The 25,329-nt window shown below is 41.2% G+C and overlaps 1 protein-coding gene across 6 annotated transcripts in view; it reads right to left on the bottom strand.

Annotated features, from left to right (window-relative positions):
- SPSB4 (splA/ryanodine receptor domain and SOCS box containing 4) overlaps positions 1–25,329 on the bottom strand; it is an 82,723-nt gene that overhangs the window by 46,376 nt on the left and 11,018 nt on the right. For 3 of the 6 annotated variants that reach the window (XM_040074893.2, XM_040074891.2, XM_058421855.1), the window contains exon 2: positions 12,605–13,461. In XM_040074893.2, the coding sequence (XP_039930827.1) occupies positions 12,605–13,298 (694 nt within the window). In that variant the 5' untranslated portion in view covers positions 13,299–13,461. Of the gene's footprint in view, positions 1–11,730; positions 12,394–12,604; positions 13,462–20,718; positions 20,803–25,329 lie in introns of those variants that run through there. The other 3 variants (XM_040074892.2, XM_040074895.2, XM_040074894.2) reach the window with 3 other exon arrangements.

Genomic DNA, 25,329 nt, shown 5'->3' on the forward strand with positions numbered 1-25,329 from the left:
AGAGTTTGGCTTTGTCTGCAGCAGCTTATTTGTAAAATTATAATGCGGCCAAATGTGGAAGTTATTACCTAAAAAAACCCAGATAAAGTTCTGAAAAATTACAGATATGATCCTGCTTAATCCAGAACACTTCATTCTTTGGACATGTTGTGTAATACAGAACATGAGCCCTTCTGTGAAAAGGCTCCCTTTGCTTACCCATTTACCACAGTCTAGGTAGAACAGAGTAAAAGCTGTCAAATGAAGCCAAAAAGCCCCTAAAACCTCCTGTGACTGTGACTAACTTGGACAGAGAAACAGAAGCAGAAAAGGTCTTTCTAAGCAAAGGCAGCAAGAAGATGCAGAAGGACCTTTAGTCAGTGCCTCCCCCATCTACCACCTGAAAATCCATCTCTCTGGCTGCTTCTTATTCTGCTAGGCTAAAGGGGTGTTCTACAATTGAATCAGCTTTATCATGATTTTTCACATTAAACAAACTAGTGACTTCTTAACAGTCAAAGAAAATAGCTCTTTTTAAAAAACCACAAGAATTTTAGAGTTTATTAAGGGGATCAAGTAAAATCTAGTTGTTTTCAAGACACATCTAGACAGCTTTGCACAACTGCATTTGTAAAACTCACTTGGTTTACCCCAATTTCTTCAAAGGTAACTTCTCATATTTCATCTCAAAAGACTATTTTAAAATACTGTTTTTGCAAAACAACTGGCAGAATCAGCTGAACAGAGCCCGTTTTTCAAATCTGTGCGAATAGAGATAGTCTCACTTGCAGATTAAAGAAAGGAAAGAATGAGTAAAAGCTTACAGCTGTACACTCAGAGAAGGACACCAAAACACTCCTCTTCCCCAACTCCTGAAAAAGTGTTTTATCATACTTCCTGCAGAGAAATTAGAGAAACACTATTGCCCACCTGCTCAGTAAAAGGAGACACTCCTCCATCTCCAGCTTAAGCAGAGAAGACTTTCCTGCATGAGGAGATACCATTTCCCAGCAGCCAGTGGACTTCAGAGAAGCACACAGCATTACTGAGCTCCACAGAGGATCAGGACATTACTGTCAGATTAGCATTGGGAAATGGATTTGCCATCTGCCTTTTTGGCTCAAAATCTTAATCCTAAAAGCCTCAAAACCAAAGTTTTTTTACACTTAGTGTGTGTTCTTGCATTGGTTATATAAATGTGGTTTTCTTCTTTTCTTAGTACTGAGAAACTTCCCAAGTAGAGAGAAGACTGGATTTTCATTTTCACCTGCTCCAAGAGCAGCACCTACCAAACATCTCCTTTAATGCATTACTTCATGAACTAATACTGCAGAGTTAGCCAAAAGCTCTAGTTTAAAAGCCTTTTCTAAAAATCTCTTAATCTCTTTTCTAAAAATCATCACTGCAAAGGCAATTGTGTACTGAGAACAAAATGGGAAGATACTTAAATTGATAGGGTTTTGTGTTTAAGCTTATCCTGCTTATAAGGGTAGCTAAATATACAACGGGGGAAAATAGTAAACAATGCCATTTGTCATTGCAGGAATTGTCAGCGATGGGAACGCAAATAATTCTACAAAACGTTTTGTTATTTTCTACCAAGGAAAGCAAACCTTTCTCCTATTTAACATAAGAAGCCTACTGCAACAATTAGTTAAGATGTCTCATAAAGCAAATGAGTAGCTTAGAGTGAATTTCTGATAAAACAAAATTGCAGCAATTCACAATAATGAGGAATAAGTGATCTTGTGTACCATGGTAAAAGTGACCCTTAGATTTTATGTTCCCATTTCATACACAAAATGTTTCTTGGTATTGCCATTTTAAGGAAGTTTCTATCAGCACAGTAATCTGAGGAACAGAAAGCAGAAGGTGGTTCCAGCTGACGAGCTTGCTGAGAAGTTCCTTGGAGCTCCGGGATTTGTTGACCAGGACTTTCCTGTGGGCTGCTGAGAAACCCATCCACCACAACAGTGACACGGCTCCTCTTGCTCCGAGAGCAGCGCAGGAGGGTCTGCTTCCCCCTGTGACAGACAGCCTCTAACGAGAGCAGCCAAACACTGCCAGACAGAACACTGCCAGACAGCCCTCCCCAAAATCCAGCGCTGGAAGCAGTCAATCCTGGCCAATTCCTCCTGCAGCTCCTTCTCTGCAGAGCTGTCACCACTAACTGCTCACGTGTGCAGCACCTCACATGCACGCCAGCCAGGAGCTGAGACATCAAGAGCCGCAGCAGCATGTGGGTAAGAAGCAGAAGAACAGAACTGCTGCTCTGTGGCCAGGGACGCTGCTGGAGCATCACCCCCTTCGGTACCAAGTCCAAACCACCCTGGTTTGTTCCTGCTCCGTTCTGTTTTAAAGACAAGCTTATTTTCATGAACATTTTAAGATTACAGCCTACGTATGCATTATGTATTAAAGGTGTTTGGAAAAAAATAACCAATGCAAGAACAGACACTAAAGTCTGGAACTTCCTCTGCATAAGTGATTTAGGAAAAAAAATGCATTCTCAGAAAGCTGCTGCTTGCATACAGATGCTGCCCAGTTAACAGAGTTGCATTCCAGAAATGTTACCAGAGCTTCGTGTCAGAAATGTTGCTGGGAGTGATGCTAAAAGGCTGGAACTCCAGCATTTCAAGTACATCAAGTTACAGGCAGGATTCTGAAAACATTTGCATCACAGATGATTCAGTTTCTGCTTTATTCTTGAAATGAAATTAGAAAATGCCTTGAATATCTTCCGGATGATCAGCTATACTTGGAAGTTTAGCAACTTATTGTAGAGGACACAAGACTTATTACGTAGAAGTAACATTTAAATTTACAGTAAGTTCAGAAAACTGAGGGAAAAAAAACATTTAAAACTTATAAAAGTCCTTCAGAAATTAAGAATATGTCACTCAAAAAATATGCAGGGTTAATTTAGCCTCTTGGATCCAGAAACATTAACAGGTCACTCATTTCTACTCAATTTGAAAACTCCAGTCGTAAAATCATGAATGACAAAAAAATCCAGCGAGATGCCAACAGCATCGCAGTAATTCCTGCAAAGTTCACACTAAAAACACAGAGAACATCTGTCAGGTTTTTTGACTTACACAGGCTCTTAGCTTGCTTTACAAAAACAAGCAGTGGCCAGGAAAGCTCAGCATGGCTGTGCTTAACACCATACAGCTGGGGGCTGGAATCAGAGCTCCCACCAGAGCTGGTAATGAAAGTAAAGAAAGTACAGGAGGCATGTTTGGCCATTCAGGAGCTTGGATGGTCCTGACCTTTCTTTTCCATGTCCTACTTGGCTTACTACATCAAGGCTTATTTCTTGTCAAAATCTCAGCATTGGTTTTTTTTAACCCTCTTTCCAGACTTGTCTGCCTCCTCTCTTCCTTTTAAGTACTAGTGCCTTCTTCACCTTTGCTCTTTCAAGTACATCATTCTAGATCTTGCTAGAACTTCTCACTTTACTTCTTGCTTCCCCCTCTTATTTGCCACACATTTCATTCTGTTGCCTGTGTGTCACAGGTCTCTCACATCATGCATTCTTTGCACACTACAGCCCTTTGGCCAAGGTCCCCACAACTTTTAACTTTCAAATCTCAATCTAAATGAAAAGTGAAACACCTGGAGCATTTCCTTCCCAAGTCAAGAAAATACCACTGAAGCTGATTTCTCAGCAAGTCCCAGGTGAAGCCATCCCTCCTTTCCCAAACATGCCATGAACAAATTACTCAGAAGTACAAAAGGATTGGCTGTAACCAAATACTAACGTACACTTAATGGACTGCAGATTTTGCAGGATGTTTAAAGTTTCCCCTCTGATCTCTCTGAACTTTGGCCTTCATTTGTTTATACAGGCAGAGGCCAGCAGGTCATACCACTAAAATCAGCAAATTGTTTACACATATGGCAAGCATGCATGCTGGAGTCATGGCTACGACACAGCACATTAAAGCAACTGCTGTAATTAAAACAACAAAGATAGAGTGAGTCCACACACGTGATGAGGAAGCCTTTCAGAGCAGTGAAACTCAGTATGAACCAAGAAATTAACTGGTATTTCTTCTGGAGCCAAAGCACACATCCCACGCCAACCTAACCAAGTCACTTACCCCAACATCACTTGTTTCGTGAGAAGGGGGAGCCTTTGACATCGCCAGTGTCAAAATATTACAAAATTTTAAGTGCATGAGCTAATTCATCAGGGTGGCAGTTAATACTGCAAAGAATAGAAAAGCTCAAAAGGCAAGGCTGGAAGAGATGCAGTCACTGACAGTACACACAGCTCAAACACACTGCCTGGTTGTTTGAGCACCGGGTTCTAAACAAATCAAATTTCTAAGTCTTGAAAAATGACTTTCCATTCATAAAGATCTTTTTTAAAGCCTCTTCAAAATATTATATTTTATATAATACAAAACACTTGAAAATTAGGTGTTTTCAGAAGCATAAAGCATTTCAGCCTTGAACATGTGAACAGGGCATTAGTATAACCCCACATTCTGTTTTGTTTTAATGGACAGAGGAATGCATTTTTGAGAGCAATTACAGGCTCTATGCTTAATAGAATGCCAAAATATGAAAGGTAAACACTAAAAGAAATGAGGGAAAGCTCCAGGATCTGAAAGAAATTAATCACTTTGTCTTGCTCAGATAAACTGTAGCTGTCAAGCTTGCTGAAACCAGAGAGAGGAGGAAGCAGATTTTTTTTTTTAGTTTCAAAATGCTGTCTCAAAGCTTTGTGGCCCATTCAGTTACACAGTAAACAGACATGCAGATATGTGGCACACACAAGAACATTTTCAACTTTTCTAGTTACTTTTTACTGAAAAGCAGAAGTACCATGTCTTTAAATGTCATGTGTGAACTAACACATGCAGAAATGGAATTCCCATTTCCAATGGGGGAACAGCACGCTGTAAAAATTAAAGTGTCTGTTGTGAGAAATATAACTCAAACAAAAGTTAGCCTTTTTTTAATGTTACTTACTCTGCTCATAATGCATTTTGGTTTCATACAGATCACTTCTCTGGAATAAGGCTTTTTTTTTTTTGGCCAACCAGTGATAAGAAATTGGTAGAGACAGAGCTAATATGAACCTCCTCCTCAAAAAAAAAAAAAAGTGTTGGGGGGAAAGGGGAAGCCAACTCAGCCCAAAGACATCCCATGTCTGGAAGCTCATTCTTTTCAGAAAGAAATGTTCACAGAAGGCAGGGATATAATATTGTTATTCATGACACAAGTTTGACATGTATGAAAATGAAATCTGTGTTGTCTTAAGCATCACCATCGAAAATCCAGGTACAGGTTTGACTAACTGATCTGAGGTTACACTGGAAATTACCAACAGAAGTTCTCTTTGTAGTGTCATAATTTTATCTACTGTATTTCACCACCAACTAACATTTGATCAACTGAAAACATCCTCTCAGTACTCGTACATGAGGTTTACTTCTGTCAATAACTTCTAGCATCTCCTCTGCCTCAACCCTGAGTGAGTTCCAGCACTGAAGACTGAAATGCTGCATCTCACACTTGTAGTACTGGATGGTTTTCAGCAAAAATCAGGTGTGATAACAGACTGGAAGACAGATTTGATCATCAGTCCCAATCCAAAACAGTTTAAAGTGAAAGACTGAAGGTATACTGCCAAATCAAAGCAGATGAAGGGGAGCTTTGATGCAGTGCTGTCCTGCTAGCAGGGCTTTTCTGCTGTTATCTTCAAAGGGCAACACAAACCTGAACCTGAGAACACAAGGACTGTCGTGCTCTGGGGGTTTCCACACTGGCTGTCTGGGGAAAACTACAGAATACACCAACTCATGGACACACAGGACCGGGGAGAAAAGAGTCAAGGAAAAAGTGAGTACAAAAGGATGACTTGCAGCTGAACTTACCACCTCTTTTAATAGAGTGAAACACTATCTCAAGAAAGTGGATAAGGCTGCCCAGCTCAGAATTACAGCAGCAAAGAAAACCAAATTCCGTTCTGCTGTTTGCCAGCTTCCAAGTACAACACAGCCTCAGCATTATTTTCACACAGTGTTACTGCTTGGGCAGCTTTATTCTCCTGTACACAGGGAGCACCAGCTCTACTTTCAGCAAAACCATCTGCAGAATACAGCAGCCTCTCTGGACATGCTCATTTTCAGGCCCACTGCCTGTCAATTTACCATAAAAATATGAATTTTGCCATAACATGAAGACTGGTGCAGGAAATGCCACTCACCACAACACACTCTTTTTTAGACTGGAATTTTCTCTGAGCTCAATCTAGATATCAGGTTGTTTAACCTGCTTCTCTAGTAGAGAAGCTACATTGGATTTAGGAGAAAGAGGCCATCTGTGAAAAGAGCTTGTAATTACAGAAGGGTAGAAACTTTCATGGCTGGAGAGACAAATAAAGGAGCATCTTAAGGAGAAACACAACCTATGAGGAAACATGTATGGAAACAGTCAAAATTAAAAAAGCATATGCATTTTTGGCAACAAAAGAATTATTTCACTCAATGACAAAAGCATCCCTGTTTGCCCTGAAACCTGGATTTACAGCCTATAATTCCCAAAAGCAATATAGATAGAGCAAATCCAAAAATAATAGTCCTTTATAAATTTCCACTTCTAATACAAACCTGTGAGAATTCATTCAAATCGCTGAGCAATTCCATCATCTTAGCTCAAGCAAATTCATAAAAGAAATAAGCAAGGCTATCAAGTTGCTATTTGAGTGTAGTAAGTACAATATTCACAGTGTAACTTGTTCACTTCAATCTTGAGAACAGAGTTGTAGTCACTACTCTTCAAAGTTCTTATTTCTTAAAAACAGGATAAATGGAAAATCAATGGAAACATGATCAGAACACATTATCAAGAATTTCTTCCTTAAAACTGTAGATTTGGCAGTTGCCATGGCACCTTTATGAGCCAGAGAGGGAAGAAAAAACACTAGGTATGTCAGGCAGCAAAGAATCCACAACGCAGCTCTGGACTACTGATGTGTGCTCTTAGTCTTGGGAACTACTGAGCCTGAAAGAAAGTATCCCAGCACCTCCTTATGTGTTAGGCCAATGATAACTGGATTCCTTGCTAATATACGTGTTAGACAAGACTGTATGGAAAAAAGAAACCAAACCCACACAAAAAACTCCCAAACCAAAGAAAATCAAACAACTTGCTGTCTCTAAAGTTGATCTCTGCTTTAGATTGTTGGAGGAGGCTCTGTCACTGGAGGCCTTAACAGGAAAAAATTATATAAAACAAACCCCATTCATCACTACAGCTGAAGTCACACATTTAAATCTGAAATGTCCTTCTCTGGAAGAGTGACACTACACCAGAGCTTCTACAGTTATCAGTAACAAAAATGCACTACCTGAAGCTGGGACAAGGGAAAAAAACCCGACAGGGTAGGTAAGAATTTATTATCGTAACAGAAAAGAAGAGAAACTCAGCTGGGGAAGGAAAGAAAGAAATGGGGACTGAATAAGTGAGAAGCATCTAGGAGAGAGACCACCAAGAAGGGGTAGGGGGTGGCTGGTGTGAAAAGCCACTTAGCAGAGTGGCATATTCTAGTGACAATACAGTGGTTTCAACCCACTGGGAAAAGGCTGAGAATTAGAAAGTGTCAACAAATTAGGATTCAAGGACAAAAAAAATGCACTTAATCCAGGGGAGGGGAGTGCATTTAGCAGAAGACAAAACTCCCCTAACAAAAGCTATATGACTACCGAAGCAGGCACTGAAAATGATGTTTCCTGTTAAATTATTTCAAAAGTTAAAGTTTATTGCTTCACAGCATTGGCTGCTGAACTGCTGCTGCTACATCCTCTGACTGCATGGCTGTAGGGAAAATCCTTTCTAAGGTTTAGCAATACTGGATTTTCAGAGTATGTTACTTCCACAGCAGCCTCCAGAGTCATGTATTACACAAATAGCATAAAACAAGATAAAAAAAATACTAAATCCATTTTAAAAAAATGAATTAAAACCCATTAGGGGAGAAAACCCAGTGTCTGATGAGAGATTATGGATTTCTCCTGGCAGTTAATAATGTTGCAATTTTGACTTAGATTTCTTTATGGCAAAAAGGCCTCCAAGGGGAAGAGTGTATGTTTATAACTAGCAATTGTGGTATGCTACACACTGACCAACGTGAATTAAAATAAACTGAGATTAGTAGGAAAGAGGAAAGAAGTTGTGCATAGCTCCAAAATTGGTCTTTTAGCTTAGAAACATCACCCTTAATTCAAAAAAACACACAGAGCTAAACACACAGAGCTAAATGCACAGAGCCATAGGCCTGAAAGAGTTTCAGGGGTTACACCGTGCTCTTTGCACAGCTGAGAGCAAAAGCTGTGAACAGACCCCACATGCCAGAGCTTCTGCAGCTGCATCAGCAAGCAGAGAGGATGTGCACTGAACCCTTCCTCCCTCCCTCCACCTTTGACACACAACAACTCTGGTGGGCTGCAAGTCCCCAGCGCAGAGAGGCAGGAGCCAAAGGGATCACCACCTCTCCTCCAGGCAGCCCAGGGTCCAGGAACATGATTTACTGTCCCTGGGCCTCCACACAGGAGCATCAACTGGCTCAGAACTCCCTGAACTGAGCCAACTTGCAGGCAGAGCCAGCAGGCTACTGGCACACAAAAACAGGAGCCAGAATTGCTGTTTGGAAGATCTTTAGTCCACCTATTCCTTCATGGTCGGTAAATTCGAAGAATATGCTTTGAATAGTGCTCCTGTTTCCTTTGGGGATGTAAATAGAGATGTTAAAAGCAGAGGATCTGTTGCATGGCAGTGCTCAGGAACTGCTGATAGAGCCCAGGGACCTTTGCTGGTAAGGGCCAGACTCAGCTAGAATGATAAAATACAAATGGGTACAGACAAATGTTTTCCATAAATTATACTTGTAAGTAAAGTCTTCTCTTCTGAGACAAACACTTCCAGCTTCCTGAGCTTGACAATTATTTTCAGAATTGAGTACTGATTATGGAAGGTTTAGTGCAAGAACTGCAATGAGTTCAGTTTACCTACTCAATGACCAAGTTTTCCATCACAGCATTGTTATATTGATTGTCCTCCCAATGCTTTGTTTAAACGCTAATGGATCAGTCATGATCTGCAATTTACACAGAAGTGTTTTTCTATTTCTCTGTTCCAATCTATAAATAATCTCCAGGACTCCTCATCAGACACCAGATATAAATAGACCGGCTTTTTGTAAACAAGCACATACCCTGATCTGAAAAGTAACATTTATTGCTTTTATGTTATTTGAGGTTTTTAATTATTGCAATAGGCAGTAAGTCAGAAGGTTGATATAAAATTCTATCCAGCTTAGGAACTGGGCAAACATCAGTGTGGTAAGTACTGATAGCATTTGATCAAAGGAGTTTGTGCTGGGAAGAACTCAATGTACTTATTATGACCTGTCCCTCTGCCTTTCCTCCCAAACCCTGAAAACATTTGCAACTCCAAGTCTCTCTCAAAAAAAAGGAAAAAAAAGTCTTGTGAAAAGTCCCAGATCATCATCATGTGATGTTCAAAGTAGTTTCTGAACCAGAATGCTGTATCAGATGCAGCTGGAAGAAGTACAACTGATTTTAATTACAGCATTATTCTAGGAGCAATATCCAGAGTCCAGAGGGCACACAGGTCCTTGATCTTTGACCTGCAGCCTTATCCTCCTGTGAATCTGCCATCTCTGCAGTAATTAACACACTTGGAAGCCTGCATCATCTGTGACGTATGTTTAAGTTCATTGCAGCTGCATGAAAGCCCATCATCCGAACCTTTCACTCTTCCATTCCTGCAAGCCTTTCACTCTTTGCCAAGCAACTGAAAGACACAGGCCTTTAAAGTATTCAGAGGTCTTCAATTTAAGCAGCATGTATTGAAAACACTAGAAATCCCTGCCGTGGAGGTCTCGGTTTGCTCTGTAGGACACCACACAAACAACCATCACAAGCTGCAGTTTTGCATTCTGAGCAGCAACAATCAGTCACTGAATAGCAACTTACGAGGCACTGTCTGACAGCAGCCTCAAAACCAGCTAAAAGTAATAACTACAGCCACATCTACTAAAAGCTGCACGCAGGAGTAGGAGATCCTTCCAGGGAATAGGAGGGGAAAAAAAGATTAGGGGGGAAAAAAAGAGCTAATTGGTAAGGTTAGAGAGGAAGCAAACATTAACAACACCCCACATGCATATATTCAAATGTATTTAAATTTGTCAACACAACTGTTCTTCAATACCTGCTCTGATTTTCACAAGAACAAGCAATTACAAAAACCTGCAATCAAAAGTGCAATGAGAGCAAACATGAGGAGTGCCACAGCCAAACTTGCACTGCTGCCTAAAGGCTTGGATAGAAACACCTCTAGCAGTAAAGAGGCAGTGTTTGCTTTGGAGCACCAGCTAAATAAGCTTGTTTGGTTTCTTGAATGTTGTTTTTGTTGCAGGACAGTAATGGATCAGTGAATATGTGATAACAAATGATGTGATTCCAGGATGTCAAACTGCCCCACGGCGAAGCGGCTTTAAACTTCCTCTTCACATGATCAGATCAACACTCAGGCCTACATTAAAGTTTAGTTCATAAATTCACTTTTATCCACGGGTTCACATGTTTAAAAAAAAATAAAGACTTTGACTTTCTCAGGGATAGTTTAGGAAGCTATCCTGGCTCTTCCAGCAAAATTATCCCACGAGAAACTATATGGGAATATTTCTCTCTTCCATCTCACAGACCACAGCTATCCTTCTCCACTTAGCCCTCTTTATTTTATAATTTCTACCAAAGTCATTCACATCCTCCTGTGTTTTTGTCTTTCTAGAGCTCCCTTGAGCAGCCCTGTGAAATCTACAGAAGGAATGCAGAACAATTCCTTGTGTGGATGTGATGGACCAAGCTGAGCTGTACTTTGCTTAGCTTGGCAGAGATTCACAATATTATAAAAACTGCTTTCGCAAACAAATACTTAGTTTGCAAAAGTCTCTCTCCCCCACAATCCAAGAAAAAGACTGTCAGCACGTCATTCTGCAATGACTGAGTAATTGCAAAATATTTAAGATCCCTGGATATTCCCCTGTATGAAAGCACTTGGGAAGCTGCTGTTTAGCATTTAGCTGTAAAACCTGCAGGGCTTCTGTGGATGGAGTCTTTCCCACAGAGCTTATTACAAATGTTTAGAAAAGGCAATGTTAAACAGGGTCGAACTACTTTATTTTGTTTCTACTTGGTATGTCAGATACAAGATTAATGAGCAGAGAACTAATTTTTGACAGAAAAAAATTTAGACTACTCCATCCTAATGGGAAAGAATAGCAAATTCTTTTAGACATTACTAATTGAAAGGCAGGTGTTGAACACTTGCTCTTACTGCCTTCTTACAAGACCAAGTTCCATTTGAAGAGCCCAAAATAACATGAAGATGTTGGCCAGTCATCTGTTTCTTTTCTATATATTTGTATTTGTAGCTCCTACTACACCTCAGCTAATACAGCTTTAAACAAGGACCAAGTTCCACTTGCTACCTTATCCATTCTTTTATTCCCCAGCTTCCAGCAGCTGACAAGCTGACAGCGCACAGTGCTCCTTCTAGCAGGGTCTGGCCCTCACCAGCGAGGGTCCCTGGGCTCTATCAGCAGTTCCTGAGCACTGCCATGCAACAGATCCCCTGCTTCTAACATCTCTACTTACATCCCCAAAGGAAACAGAAGTGTTATTCAAAGAATATTCTTTAAATTTACCTACAATGAAGGAATAGGTGGTCTAAAGATTGTCCAAACAGCAATTTTGGCTCAGTTCAGGGAGTTATGAGCCAGTAGATGCTCTGGTTGGGGAATTGGGCACAGACCTGGCAGAGCCCACGCCTTCCTGTGCATGGAGAACTGGGCAGGACCCGCTTTTGCACTCACCTTCCTCTGGGCCACTGCTTGGAGCTCACAGCAGCAACATGCTTCTCCTTGTTATGCAACAACTTCATTAGATATTACCCTGTTAGACTGGAAAAAGCTCATGCTTATCTAAAAACCCGGATTTCTGGACAATACCCTGAGAGAGTACCTTCTGAAATGAACTAAGGAACAGAGCTCTCTTTCAGTAATCTGCTGAAAGCCGTATTTGACCTGAGTTTCCACATTCTTGGGGATCCACAGCTGCTTCTAACGGTCCTGAGAAGGCAACTACAGAGAGAGCTGTCTGGCCAGTGTTCAAGTATGTTTATGCACGCCATGTAAGAGTTTCCACTACTACAGGAAATTTTTACAGGATCCACAAATCCTATTTGGAAACCACAGATTTAAAACATATCCTCCAGTAAACAAGAGTTTTACTGTTAAATATACCCAGGAAGTTTCTCAGTATCTTTTTCTCAGCCTGTTCGGTTTCTTTGGACGTAGAATTCTTGCCACTCTGCCTGTCAAAAAGGAAGGTATTTTGATACACTCCATACCATCATTACCAGACACAACAGAGATATATTCATTGTGAGCAGTAAATACAGGGTGCAGGCTCCTCACAGCTGAACCACCTGCTCCTGCCAGCAAACTGTCCATAGCAGAAGGAGAAAGAAAAAGCCCTACACCAGAAAAATTGAGAGGGTAATAAAGAAATGCGTAAACACTTACGGTCAAGTCCGTTGATGTATCTCATCGTAATTTCACAGTGCCCCCAAACTGCACTGACTATGGGGTAAAGTTTTTTCCCTTTTAGTCCCCTGAAGGCCACTCCAAGATACTGTCCATCGACCATGAAGCTAAGCGTCCCTTCATCCATATCCAAAACCACCAGTAAGGAGTCTGGGAGTACGAAAGACTCATCTGGTTCCAAAAAGACGGGGTACGTGACCCCAGGCTGGTTTTTACAGTTGTGGTAGAGTTTGTTGCGCCCCAGATCCCAGCCCCAGGATTCACTGTTGCTACCAACCAAGGACGTGTATCCCACGGAGTGCAGCGGCGCGTCGGCCGTGGAGACGCCCACCACGGCGTGAGTCCCCCGCTGCCTCGTGGGCCAGTGGATCTGCCACACGTGCAGGCCCCGCGTGTAGCCCACCTTGCCCCGGATGCAATCTGTGCTTTGGGCCACCGGGTGCCTGTGAAAAGTCAGCTTATCGTCTTCCTTTACAAATATATTTAACGAGCGATCTTCGTTATTCCAGGCGTGTTTGTACTGGACCTCCAGCTTGGCGGGGGGCATATCCAACAGCATGTCCAGGCGCGCGGGCTTGCAAAAATCCGGGCCTCTCAGCTCTCGTTTCACGGGTCTATAAGGGGGCTCCCTCACATCCACAGACTTTATGCTCCCTGAGATTTTCTGGCCCATTGCTTGGCTGCAGGTTTACAAAGGAGAAAGAAAAGTTGACTTTGGCCCGATGTCACCTCATGAAAGCACCGTTACACTGAGCCAGTGGCCTGACAAGATGACTGGATTTACTCCTTCTGTTTGGAGTTTTTTAGCAGCAATGTTTTCAGAGTAAAAAAGGCTCCTGTAAGAAAGCAGAAAGTTTCCAGTTAGTTTAAGAAAGCCAACAGAAAACCCACAGCACATTTTTGAAGCGCTTCTTCTCATCCCTAGGAGCTATTTTAAACACCGGAGCTAAATTCACTCCTCCTTGTGCAGCGTCCTGCCGCGCTAACCAGGCTGCCAGCAGGATGCGGAGCCCACCAGTGCAGGGAGCGCAGACAGTCATTTCCTCCAATTCATGATAGGATGCAGACATTCCCCACCTTCTGCCCCTCCACCTATTTTGTCTGGCCAAGTCCACAGCGCGCCCGAAGCAGGCAGATGCTGTTCCCCAACAACAAAGATAAATTTTATGTGCAGCGGTAGCTTCACTTTCACTTGTGCTTTTGCTTCAGTCTCAGACACACACTAGGTCAGAATCTTTTATTTCCAGACACGCTCTGTCCTGGAAGACAGAGACTTCAGCTTCTCTGCCCTCATTAAAACAAATGTAGCCAACAGCAAATGGCAGCAAAATTTAAATGTTTTGTTTTAACTTACCCTGGCATTAAATAAAAGGAGAAAAACATCAAAAATTCACCCAGATTATTTTATTTTTTTTTTAAATAAAGAAGGTAAAAAAAAAAAAATAAAAGAAGGAGCCATAGAAGGGCAAATGAAGAATGGCAGTTTCAGTTATTTAGCAGACATTTTTAACAGGCAGCTACCACAACAGGGAACGTTCCTGATGCTAATGGACAGCAGGCTAATCCACAGCTCCTTTATTTTGGTATTCAGCTGACCTAGAACACACTATGACACATTATGGGGAATAGAAGATTTTGAGATGTATTATATCTCTTCTTCCACAAACAGGGGAAAAAAAGCACCAGGAAAAGCTTCTCTGCAGCCTGGATAAGTTAGATTTGCTCACATTTTGGAGCTCAGGTAGAGTGTAGAGGTAAGTCAAGAACCTCTAAAAGTACTAAAGGAATAAAAATGAAGACAAAGTCCTATAAACTCAAACAGGTGATGGGATCAAATAGAGTATCTGCAGCAGCAGACATACTTCTGTCCTCTAGCAAAATCAGTGCCAAATCCAGGAATGCTCAAACATAGCAGAGCAGACCCACTCTGTTTATATATTGACAGAGTGATGACATGCTTCAAGAAACAAAAAATCTCCACACTCTCAAGAGCCCAGGTGACAGTTGGTTGTCATAAAATACCAAACAGCAGATGGGCAGAAATTTTCTTGCAGAAAACATCCTGCAAGATTTCACTTGCTAAGTCAAGCCCATGTTCTTCCCATTAAAGAATTTCTACTCCAAATATACAGTCCCATTCCAAAGACAATTTCTGAAAGAAGATAAGAAACGTGGATGCATAATAAAAAGGACCAAAAAGAAGTTTAGGAAAAAAACCCTGTAAAATTTACCATCCAACCGAGTTTGAGAAGTGAAATCCTCTTATTATTTCCAATGGCAAATAACACGTAAAGTATTTTCTGCATGTATTAAAAACAGAAAATGAAACCACATTTATGTTACAAGAAAGTCTTCTTAAAAAATAAAAAAAGAAAAGAAAAAAGTACAAAGGTGATTTTTAAAAAAACATGTGACAGTTAAATTACTACAGGAAAATATTTTCTGGTGGCTGGTTCCCACAAGGGCATAAGCACACACATCAGTGTAAAAGAAACAACTCAGTGCAACTACTTTTAATGTTTGAAAATAAAACAATATACCTAAGTATCCAACCCCCTCATATCACGTTTGCAGGAAGACTCACAATTCACAGGAGCTCTCCACGTGAGGTCAACTTGAATGATCCTCCTTATTCCTTTCCAAACCATGTAAGAGGAATGCAAAACTTTTAACAGCAATTACATTTAAGTTAATGCTTCCCATTTCCAGTAGTGCAGAAGCACTCATGGGTTGTTTCAAAGCTATAATGCCAATTTGATCCAGTTAAGCAAGTTCAGTACTATAACTCCACACCTATAAGGAGAAATTAGGTAGTGACACTAACACACGGGGAAGCAACAGGAGTAAATGTTGGAAGCAAGCTTTCATAGGAGGACACATGCTCAGGGATTGCGTAGTTCCTTTTAAAAAACGATTATCTGAGCTTGAAAGAAAATTAAAAGGGAAAACATCAGACTTTCAAAGGGAACTTGAGTGTTTTCTATTTGAGATTTAGCGCTACATGCCTTTGAACATTTCTACTGTAAAGCACAGCACAATTGCCACATTTCTGTCAGGGTGCTGAGGGGAGAGAGCTGGGGAAGTCCTCAGTGCATCCATGTATCACTTCCTGATCACTTGAGAAACTAAACTTGGCATAGATGTTTGCCTGGCAAATCACCAAGAAATTATAAACATTGAATTGAATCACTTGGCAAGCCACAGACATTCTTCCTCATGTGCCCCAAACCGTAACTTAGATAGGCTGCTAATAGATAGATCAGTAATTCAGAGGAGTAAAATGCATCATTATGAGTACTTCGATACACACACAGCCATGCTTGCACTCAGGGATGCCCTCTGTAAGTACTTTGACTTGAAACTCTATCTTACAACATTAGGTCTCATCACACATGAGCATTACCAGATAAGTTAACTATATAATGGAATATTTTGCCAAATATTGCTTTGTATGGACATAATATGGAACAACAGTACAAAAACCTTGCAGTTAGGCAGCTGGATTAGAGCTGAGTACTGGTTGCTGGAGGTGAGTACTAGCTGACATGAAGACTTTATGTGAGGAGCAGCCCTGCCTCCCAACCCAGGCAGAAGTGATGTGAGCTCCACGGGGAGCAACTCATCCACAAAGTCCTCCTGGCAGCTCACAAGAGTCCCCTTGGGTGCCTGCAGGAGCAATGTGTCTCAAAGGCCAGATAACTATTGCCTTGCCTGTGTACTGTCCTTTTACACCAAGCAGATGGGAGAGACCCAGCTGAGGCACAGAACAGCAAGGAAGCACCACTCTGCCCTCTGCCCTATCAGGAGCTGCTGTTGGAGGGGCACAGCTCACCAGGGCCCAGCCTGTCTCCATCAACAAAATCCTCCTTACTTCCACAGGTCACACACTTGCAGCACAGAAGTCTTGGGAAAGTCATACTTGCCCCACTCCTACCATGGGGATCTGCAGGCAGCTTCTCCTCACACCAGCAGCTGTGGCAAAGTCATGCACACTCCCATGGAGGGAAGGGGAGTGACAATTCATCTGGCAAAGGTACCCCAGGCTCCCCATCTGCAGCACCAGGTGAATACACTACACATGATTACCAAAAGCTGTGGGTGAGGGATAAAAGATTATTCTTGCCAGACTCAATAGTGTTCAGCCCATTTACAGAAATATTTGGTTGCCAAACCTTCTTACTGTCTCCTGAGTTAATAAAAACTTGTCAAAGCATAGTGTCATTCAGTTGCAAAAAGAGAAATCTTACACCTCATAGAGAAACTTAGATTTCCTAGCCTAAATCTTCTCACCAGATACATAAATATTCCAAAACAGAAAGAACATTAATTTTCACTGTATAGCTTTGCTTTGAAGGTTTTCCCAAAACTTTGCTCTTCCAGTAATGTCAAACCACTACAAGAGTTAAAAAACAATTAAATATTTCAAACTGGCTTAGTATACGACCCCTCTGTTACACCGGTTTAGTGACTAACACTGAATTTCACCACTTATCCCTGTGTGAGAAGACTGTTAAGTTTTTGGAGCCTAAATAATTTTTGTCTCAGTTCCCCATTCATGCTGAGCTTTGATGATTAGAGTAAATGTACTGTACAGGAACAATATTACTCCAAACAGGAAAAGTGTGTCAGTGTCACTTAGCAGCGTCTTCATTCAGACTGCTAAAACATTTAGGGAAATTATTCACAATAAAACCACAAATTACAATTACTACAGAAAGGCTTGCTGGGGAATCACTGCTGTAATTAAACAGAGTGCATTCCTTAAGTTTGGTATGTTGGCATCAGTAGAACATAACTGATAAAAGAAACATGCTTCTGGCAATGACATCTTTCAGAATTCATGGTTATATTTCCCTCTGGATCACAAACTAGACATGCAGGAAGCTTGACAAACATGAATAAGAAATGACAACACATAAATGCAATTAAAAAATACATTAGGAATAGCTAAGGCTCAGGTTAATCCTCCTAAAATAACACTTACCCAAAGAGTGAGAAGCAGAAGGTGAGTCCCAGCTAATGCCACTGAGCAGTCAAAGTGGCTCTCAGAAAAAGCAGGGAAGGAGATGGCTCTATCCAACAGCATTGCCAATGTCTACATCGACAGAGCAGTTCTCACTTTTTCCGCTACTGGCCCTCATTCTTTTTTTCTTCCTGCAGGCAGACCTCAGTGCCACCTCCCCTGCCAGTGTGGGCTTTGTCACCAGCCAGCACAGACTCCTGAATGCCAAGAGAGGCAGCAGGAGGCTCTGAACCCAGGCCACTCCTCTGTGGGCACCAAAACCGCTCGTTCCCCAGATGCCTGAACAGAACAGACACAGTGCCTGAACACTCTGAATGTAACTCCAGCCCCAAAGTCCCTACAGAAGGAACAGGAAGGAGAAAAACACACGATACGCTGTGCTGGGCAAATCGATGAGAAGGGTTTATAGATGTTCAAGGACAAGAACTTTTACCTCACCCAGACAATGTGAAGGCACAAGGCCCAGTGTCTATCGACTTTGTTCCCAGTGTGCAAACAGCTACATAACCATGACAACACTGTTTTGAGGGTGAAAATTAATTAAGCACATTTTTGGCACTTAAAAAGACTGGGTAGCTTGGATTCAACTATAGATCCTGGTATCCAACATTGTTCAAAATGGGCAATAAATCAACAATGTTGGCTTCTTTGGTCAAACTGGGAATATGCAATAACAACGCAACCAGACAAAAATGCTTGGCTATTCTAAGCTATCCTGTGCTACAGACAAAAGTTGATGCTGCATGCACCCTCAGCAAGTGACATTTAATGTGTAGGACGAACAGTGCAGCAGTTAAGTCATGACTTCTTCGATTCCTGAAAGGAATGCAAATCCTGAAAATCCCAAGGACATTCCTCCGTAAAGAGTAACTTGTTTTGTAATGTTACAAAAATGTAATTGTTTCAAAATTCAGGATAAGCTTGTTATTAAAAAAGACTGTGCATTTAGCTGCATGGAATTAGAATAATCTGAAATACCATACCATCTGTACCATCTGACTTAAAAGCAGTTTAGTCATATGATGAAGAATGCAGAAAGAATCCTGAGTAGTAATGAATACAGTGGAATGTATATTTTTATATACTTTCATCTACTGTATTTTAGAACAGAGCTGACTTGAGGTTTGGGGTTGGTTTCATGCCTTCCTCTATCTGCATGTGTTTCTGTAATTCTCCCCTTTCATGCTGAAAGTTTGTTTTAGATGAAGACATTTCTATTCTGAAGAAACATGAACTGAAAATACTTCAAGTCTGTAAACAGTTTTTCTGTGTAATCACTTCTCAGAATACAGCAATGCAATTTGAAAAACAAATATAGTAACACAATAAAACAAAAATTACCTTTTTTACTCTGCAAGTACTTTTAAAAGTAGCAATATTTCAGTTCTAAAGTTCCTGAAAGGAAACAGCACTTTTCTTTCCAGGGTATATAAGAGGAATACCCATGTGATCCCAAAATTACCATAAGGGTACAGATGTTTAAACTGCTACATCCTTTTTACCACTCCTTCCTAGTCATTATTCCCTTTTGTCTACAGCCACCTGCATTCAAAAGGCCTTGAAATGGATCTGCCTCAGAAAACTAAAGTGAGTAAAATCTAGTGTTTTATTTTGCCAGGTTATTTTCAGGTGAATAAGCCCTCTGATCTAGAATATCAGACGGTTATGTTAATACTTGCTCTGGCAAAAGGAAAGAGAGAAAAAAAATTAAAATCCCAAAGGCAGAACTGTCTATTTAGGCAGCAGTCCAAACCATGGAGCAAATTTCCACAGTCACTTCTGTGGAAGTGCTGCCCTAAGGGGCACAGCTGAACTTCATGTCTGAATTCAGCACAGGCATGAGCTTCTGCTTACATCTCCCTCTCTCTTCAAAATCATTCATCTTTCACCCATCAGGCACCCTTCTGTCACAGTGAATACCTTCCTGTGTTTCCCAAACAGCTGATGTGACCATTTTTAATATTCAAGAGTCAGAGTTGTATTAAAAGAGAAAATTAACACATGAAAAAGGCTTAACACTAAATTGAAAAGTATGTTTTCAGCACCACTTGCATTTTACAGGATCATTTGCCATTTTACACTTCTACTCACCATGCTTCACCAAGTAAGTAATACCAAAAGGTGTCACACATGTGAGATTTAAAGCCCAAGGAATAATTAAATTTTGATATTGCAATTTCTCACCAGTCATTACTACTTTTCACCAGCCTAACCCTTTTCTTTTTAGACAATTCATTTTACCTCTACAGCTTTGTAGAGGATCAACAGCCCTACAGCTTCAGTTTCAAAATCAGAACATCCATTAACTGACGGCCTCAAAATGTCGCTGAATACATTCCCAGCGCCTTTCTTTTACTGCAGTTCCTTTTGCTGTCATGTGTAGTGGAGCCAGCTGGCCTTTAAAATGAAATAACTTAAAAAGCCATAAATGACAGAAATACTCCTGGAAAGCATCATTCCTCAGTCTAGCCAGTTGCAAATCCCAGGGAATGTGCCAGAGATGATCCCTGGGCAGACTGAGGGAAGGCCTGCAGATGGTAGAAAGTGACAATCAGAGATGAGAGCTCCTCAGGCTTGACAGACTTGCTCACCAGAACTTTACTGCAACTGCAGAACCTGTAGTATCACATGGGAGTGAAAATTTGGCCCCTCAGCTCAAGCTTCATTCTTTGATTGCGTCAGTGTTTTCCAAGCTTGGCAAGTCTTCGTAAATCCTAAGGGAGCCGCAGTCTGCAACTGCTTTTCTAGGGGCAGTACCACAGTAATGATGGGGAAAAGGAGGAACACTCACTAGTAGCAGATCTGTGGGCATCTACAACATCACCAGGCTACTGTAGATTTGCCAGACTCCACAAGAGATGGCTCCACTCTCCCAGTGCCCGTCTGTACATTTTGCCGTGGATGATTCAAGGGCCTTGCCTCAGTAACATTTATAAAAAGACATTCACTAACAGCTTAAAATTTGCAATGCTTCTGGAATGACCAGGATACTTTTGTCATCTTCTTTTGCATCCAAGCCTCACTTTGTTTAATTCCCATTTGGATTGAAGCAGCAGTGTACAGACAATACCTGTGAGACGTGCTCAGCTGAAGCAGCCCGTCAGAGGCAGTTCCTGATGTGACCTGGATGACTTTAATTTAACTTCCAGCAGCACTGCAAAAGTCCAGTGACACAAAGTCATGCTTCTGGTCAAACACAGCAGACAAGAGCTGAAGATATTCTTCCCCCCGTGAACTGGACAGACTGATGTAGAAGAGATGCCCCAAAAGGTTGTCTTGGACAAACCACAGGTGGACACAAACGCACACAGGGGTCAGGCTGATTCCCCCCACTCAGGGCTGCACAGGGAGAGGGGGAGGGCAAGGCTGGAGGGAACCCAGCCATTGTTCTTGCACAAACACGCAGGAGACGAACGCATGAGAACAAGTTTGCTGCTGAACAAAAGCGTATTTTGTTTAATAGGGAAATAGACTTACACAATCACACCATCTGTATCCCTCCTAATCCTTCCCCCTCAGCTACTTCAGTCAATAGCCACCCTCAGCCAAGTCTGACAGAGCAGCAGCAGGCTCAAGAATAAGTTCCTATAGGACAGACATCCTGGAAGTGAGCACATGGAACACCAGGCTGGGCTGCAAGGCCACATCTCGCCAAGAAACCCTGATGAGAACGAGCTCACATCAGAACTGTAACTGCAGGCAAAGCGTCCTGAAGATTTCATGTCAAGTCAGCCACAAGACACAAAACCAGGAAGCAATGCTTCATCAGTCCCACAGTTCCTTCTTTTAAACAACAGAAATTAAGTAAACACACTTCACATATGTTAAGGAAGCATCATGACAAAATCAGATTGCACAGCTGATTCTGTATTTCCCAGGTGAGGCAACGAATCAAGTTTCTTTGGAGCGCTGACAAAAAGACAAAGCGAAAAAACAACTTCCTGTTAAACAAATAAATGGTTTTGCAAAACCCCACATTTTTTAAGCAACAGCAATGAATTTCATCTGTTTCAAACACCAGCCACTGCTAAAGCCCATCTGTCAGTAGAGAACAATTGCACAGACAAGTGGAGATGATGGAGAAAGTAATATCATAGAAACAAACTGCCTAAGCGCTGAGCAACAAAACTGATTTTCTTCATGCTTATAAAAGCTTCCCCATTTTAACAAGTAGTATTTTGGTATATTTTGTTTTCTATTCATTTAGGAAATTAAAGAAATAGGGCACTTGGTAATGCAGGAGAGGCTTGGAAAAGGCAAAGGGCTTTTAAGGAGTTAGAGATTCACAGACAGTGAATGTCAAAATGTCAAAAATCTGACTCCTGAAGACACAAAGGACACCTTGATGAGAACCCAGAATGGGTCTCACAGCGGTAAATCATAGAATGGTTTGGTTTGGAAGGGACTTTAAAGATCATCAGGACTTGGTTTAACAGAATAAAGCTGAGTAAGGGGAGGTTTAGGCTGGCTAACAGGAAAAGGTTTTTCACACAGGTTGGTTGGGCACAGGAACAGGCTCCCCAGGGAAGGTCACAGCACCAAACCTGTTCAAGAGGTTGGTCAATACTCTCAGACACACATTGTGACTCTTGGAGCGTCCTGTGCAGGACCAGGAGTTGGACTTAATGATCCTGTTGGGTCCCTTCCAACTGAGGGTATTCTGTGATTTTAAGATTTAGTTCCAATCTCCCTGCCATGGTTGGGGACACCTGTCCTTAGATCAGGTTGTTCAACACCCCATCCCACCAGGCCTTGAACACTTCCAGGGATAGGACATCCACAAAATCTCCGGGCATCCTGCTCTAGCCAGCTCCTTATCCACCGGGTGATTCTTTCATCAAATCCACGTCTCTCCAGTTCAAAAACAAAGATGTCCTGTGGGACAGTGTGAGATGCTTTGCATAAATCCAGGTATTTATATCAGCTGCTTCTCCCTGATCCACAAATGCCATAATCTCACCACAGAAGGCCACTACATTTGCCAGGTACAGTTTGCCCTCAGTGAAGCCCTGCTCTCTCCATGGAATGAAATTTTCTTTCTGACTCTTCCAATGTCCTAGGGCCAGATAAAGCAGAAAGGCTGCTTTTTCAAATCAATACTGTTCTGTGGAGAAAAACTATACCAGGCTTGGCAGTGTTAATATCAGAGAGGGCCTACAACTAGGAAAAGCCATGGTGAAAGAAGTTGCTACTTGGAGTAACGTTTACATCTCTCTGTTAGTGACCTAACAACGTACATCCTCAAAGAAATTCATTCTGCAAGTGCCAACAATTCCAGGTATTTTTCACCACAGGAAAGTACTTTAAAAAACCCATGCCAGACTTCCTAATAGAGGTATGGATAAAAATAAATCAGCTTTGTGCCTGCCTACAGGACAACTCTCAACACAAACTGTGATCTATAAGCTCAAACACAAGGCCTGTATTTCTAAAAATAACTTTACGCACTAGTTCCCCCTACTAAGAAGTCCTCTACAGGGAATATTCTTTTAAGCAGCACTTTATTTGTAACAATTATTTACTAACTATATTCCCTTCTTTAATGCATTGAATGAAAAGAGGAAAAAAAAAAAAAAAAAAAGATTGAAAGTTATTCGGAAGAAAACTATACCAGGATATGAGTTTTGATAGGAATAAAAATATACTGGCACTTAATCTTTAGGTGTAATGCTGCTGAAATAAAATAAGTGACACTGTGTGTTCTGGAAGGCCTGCAAAAGCTATATTAAAAATAAAAAACCCAGTATATTCCAATTAATCTTTGTACAACCCCCTATATTTGATATGATTGCAGACAATCTTCCAGACATGATCTAAATCTGCCAGACTCTGATTCTCCAATAACTCAGGCAGGGACCTGTTCTGCCCTGGAGAAAAATGTGTTCAGTCTAAATTTGCATCAACAGTACTTTAGACAAAGAGAAAGCACATCAGTAATTACAAGTTAAGCTTCATCAACAGGTGGAATATTGAAAACAAAGTGCTCAGAGTTTTTAATTCTGGAAAAACAAAACCCTAGATTGTACTCGGATAGACAGATCATCTTGACTTCCAGCATGATAAAGAATAAAAGTAACATTTAGAAATATCTTTAAAAGTAAAGGACTACCTCCATGAAAATAAATCCGAGTTATAAAAACGTCCCACCAAGTTATAAAAACTATAACACACTCAGTATGACCTGCATTCCTGAATGAACACTGGGAAGATTATTATTTTTTCAACTTCATCAGAGCTAAACTTGTTTTTATTTGCTACATCCTCAAGAGCAACACAAGTAGCATAAAATGAAGCCCTTTTATACAAAGAACCTTCCAGAACCATTTGAACTAACCAAGATGTTCACTTGCGCCTAAAGGCAAATTTGCATTTCTCAAATAAACTATCGTTTACTGCTGCATAAGACTTGTAAGACCTGTACAAACCACACCTCTGTTGAATGTAAAACCATGTGGGACACTGCACAAACACGGCAAATAGTGTCAGAGGAGGAAAGCAAGCCTTTTGGCCAACAGGTTAACGGGAAAAAAAATCTAAGGATACTGAAAATCTGAGGGGGTTTAAATTCCAACCATTCTTTGAACAGATAAACTGTTCCCTGAAGTGCTGTGTGGACACAAATTGCTACAAGGATCATCGGATCAAGAGCAGCTGTGCATTTTCATATTTAGCACAAACTCTGTCACAATTCACAGTCAAGCGATCAAAAATAGAGGCAAGTTTGAAGAAAGTAATTTACACAGTATGAAATTTTAATGGAGCATTAAAACCCAGAAGTCTAATATCACTTCTAACCACCTGAAGAATCTGTCATGAACAGAGGTCTTCCTCCACAGTGAAGGCAGGAATGGAAAACAAAATTATTTTCAACTGCCCCACATATCTTCATCACATCTATAGTAAATGGCTTTTTGTTACAATCCCAGTCTTTCTAGTTTCCCTTTCCTTTTCATCATTTCCTCTCCTTTTCCTGTACATCCCATTGTCAGTTTCCTTAATACTGCAAAGCCACACTTAGCTTAAAATTTTACCCATTTTTTAGCATCCTTTTAAGATATTCGTCTCCCCACATGACACTGCTAGAAAGAGAATCATAAGGAAGCACACTCAACCCTCACCTTTCATTAGGTAGACTCATATGCAATTATCAGAATACATTATCATCTTATTAACACAGCATAATCAAGAGGAGCAGAAAAAGTATATGTCATGTCAGGCTCCTCTCTGAAACTCTCCTAAGAAAAAACAACCCACCTGTAAACACAGATCTAAAATTCTGAAATTACTGCATAAATTTAGTGACAGTCTGCATAAGACACTGCAACTTCTGATACTGCAGAAATAATTCATATTTATACAAAAAAAATGCAAGCCAGGACCAGAATGAATGACTTAAAATTTGGAAGGCAATTTGCTGAGCCAGTAGCTGTAAACACGCGAGCTGAGCCTCGCAGAGCTCCAGGCTGCCACAATACTCAGTCAATCCTGTTTGTGCTGCAGTAGGTTACTGATGGGTGGGTTCCTCAGCACCACAAGGATCTGTAGGACAGAAGAAATTGCTTCCAGCTGAGGCCACTTTTGTGTGCTCTGAAAAATATAGGATACTGTAACACAACCACCATCCTTGCTGGAAAGGGAGGGGATGTTTCAAGGAAAGCAGACAGATGGACACGAACTCTGC

This window comes from Hirundo rustica, chromosome 10 (assembly GCF_015227805.2).
Source record: "Hirundo rustica isolate bHirRus1 chromosome 10, bHirRus1.pri.v3, whole genome shotgun sequence".
In the NCBI taxonomy this organism is placed as follows: Eukaryota; Metazoa; Chordata; class Aves; order Passeriformes; family Hirundinidae; genus Hirundo; species Hirundo rustica.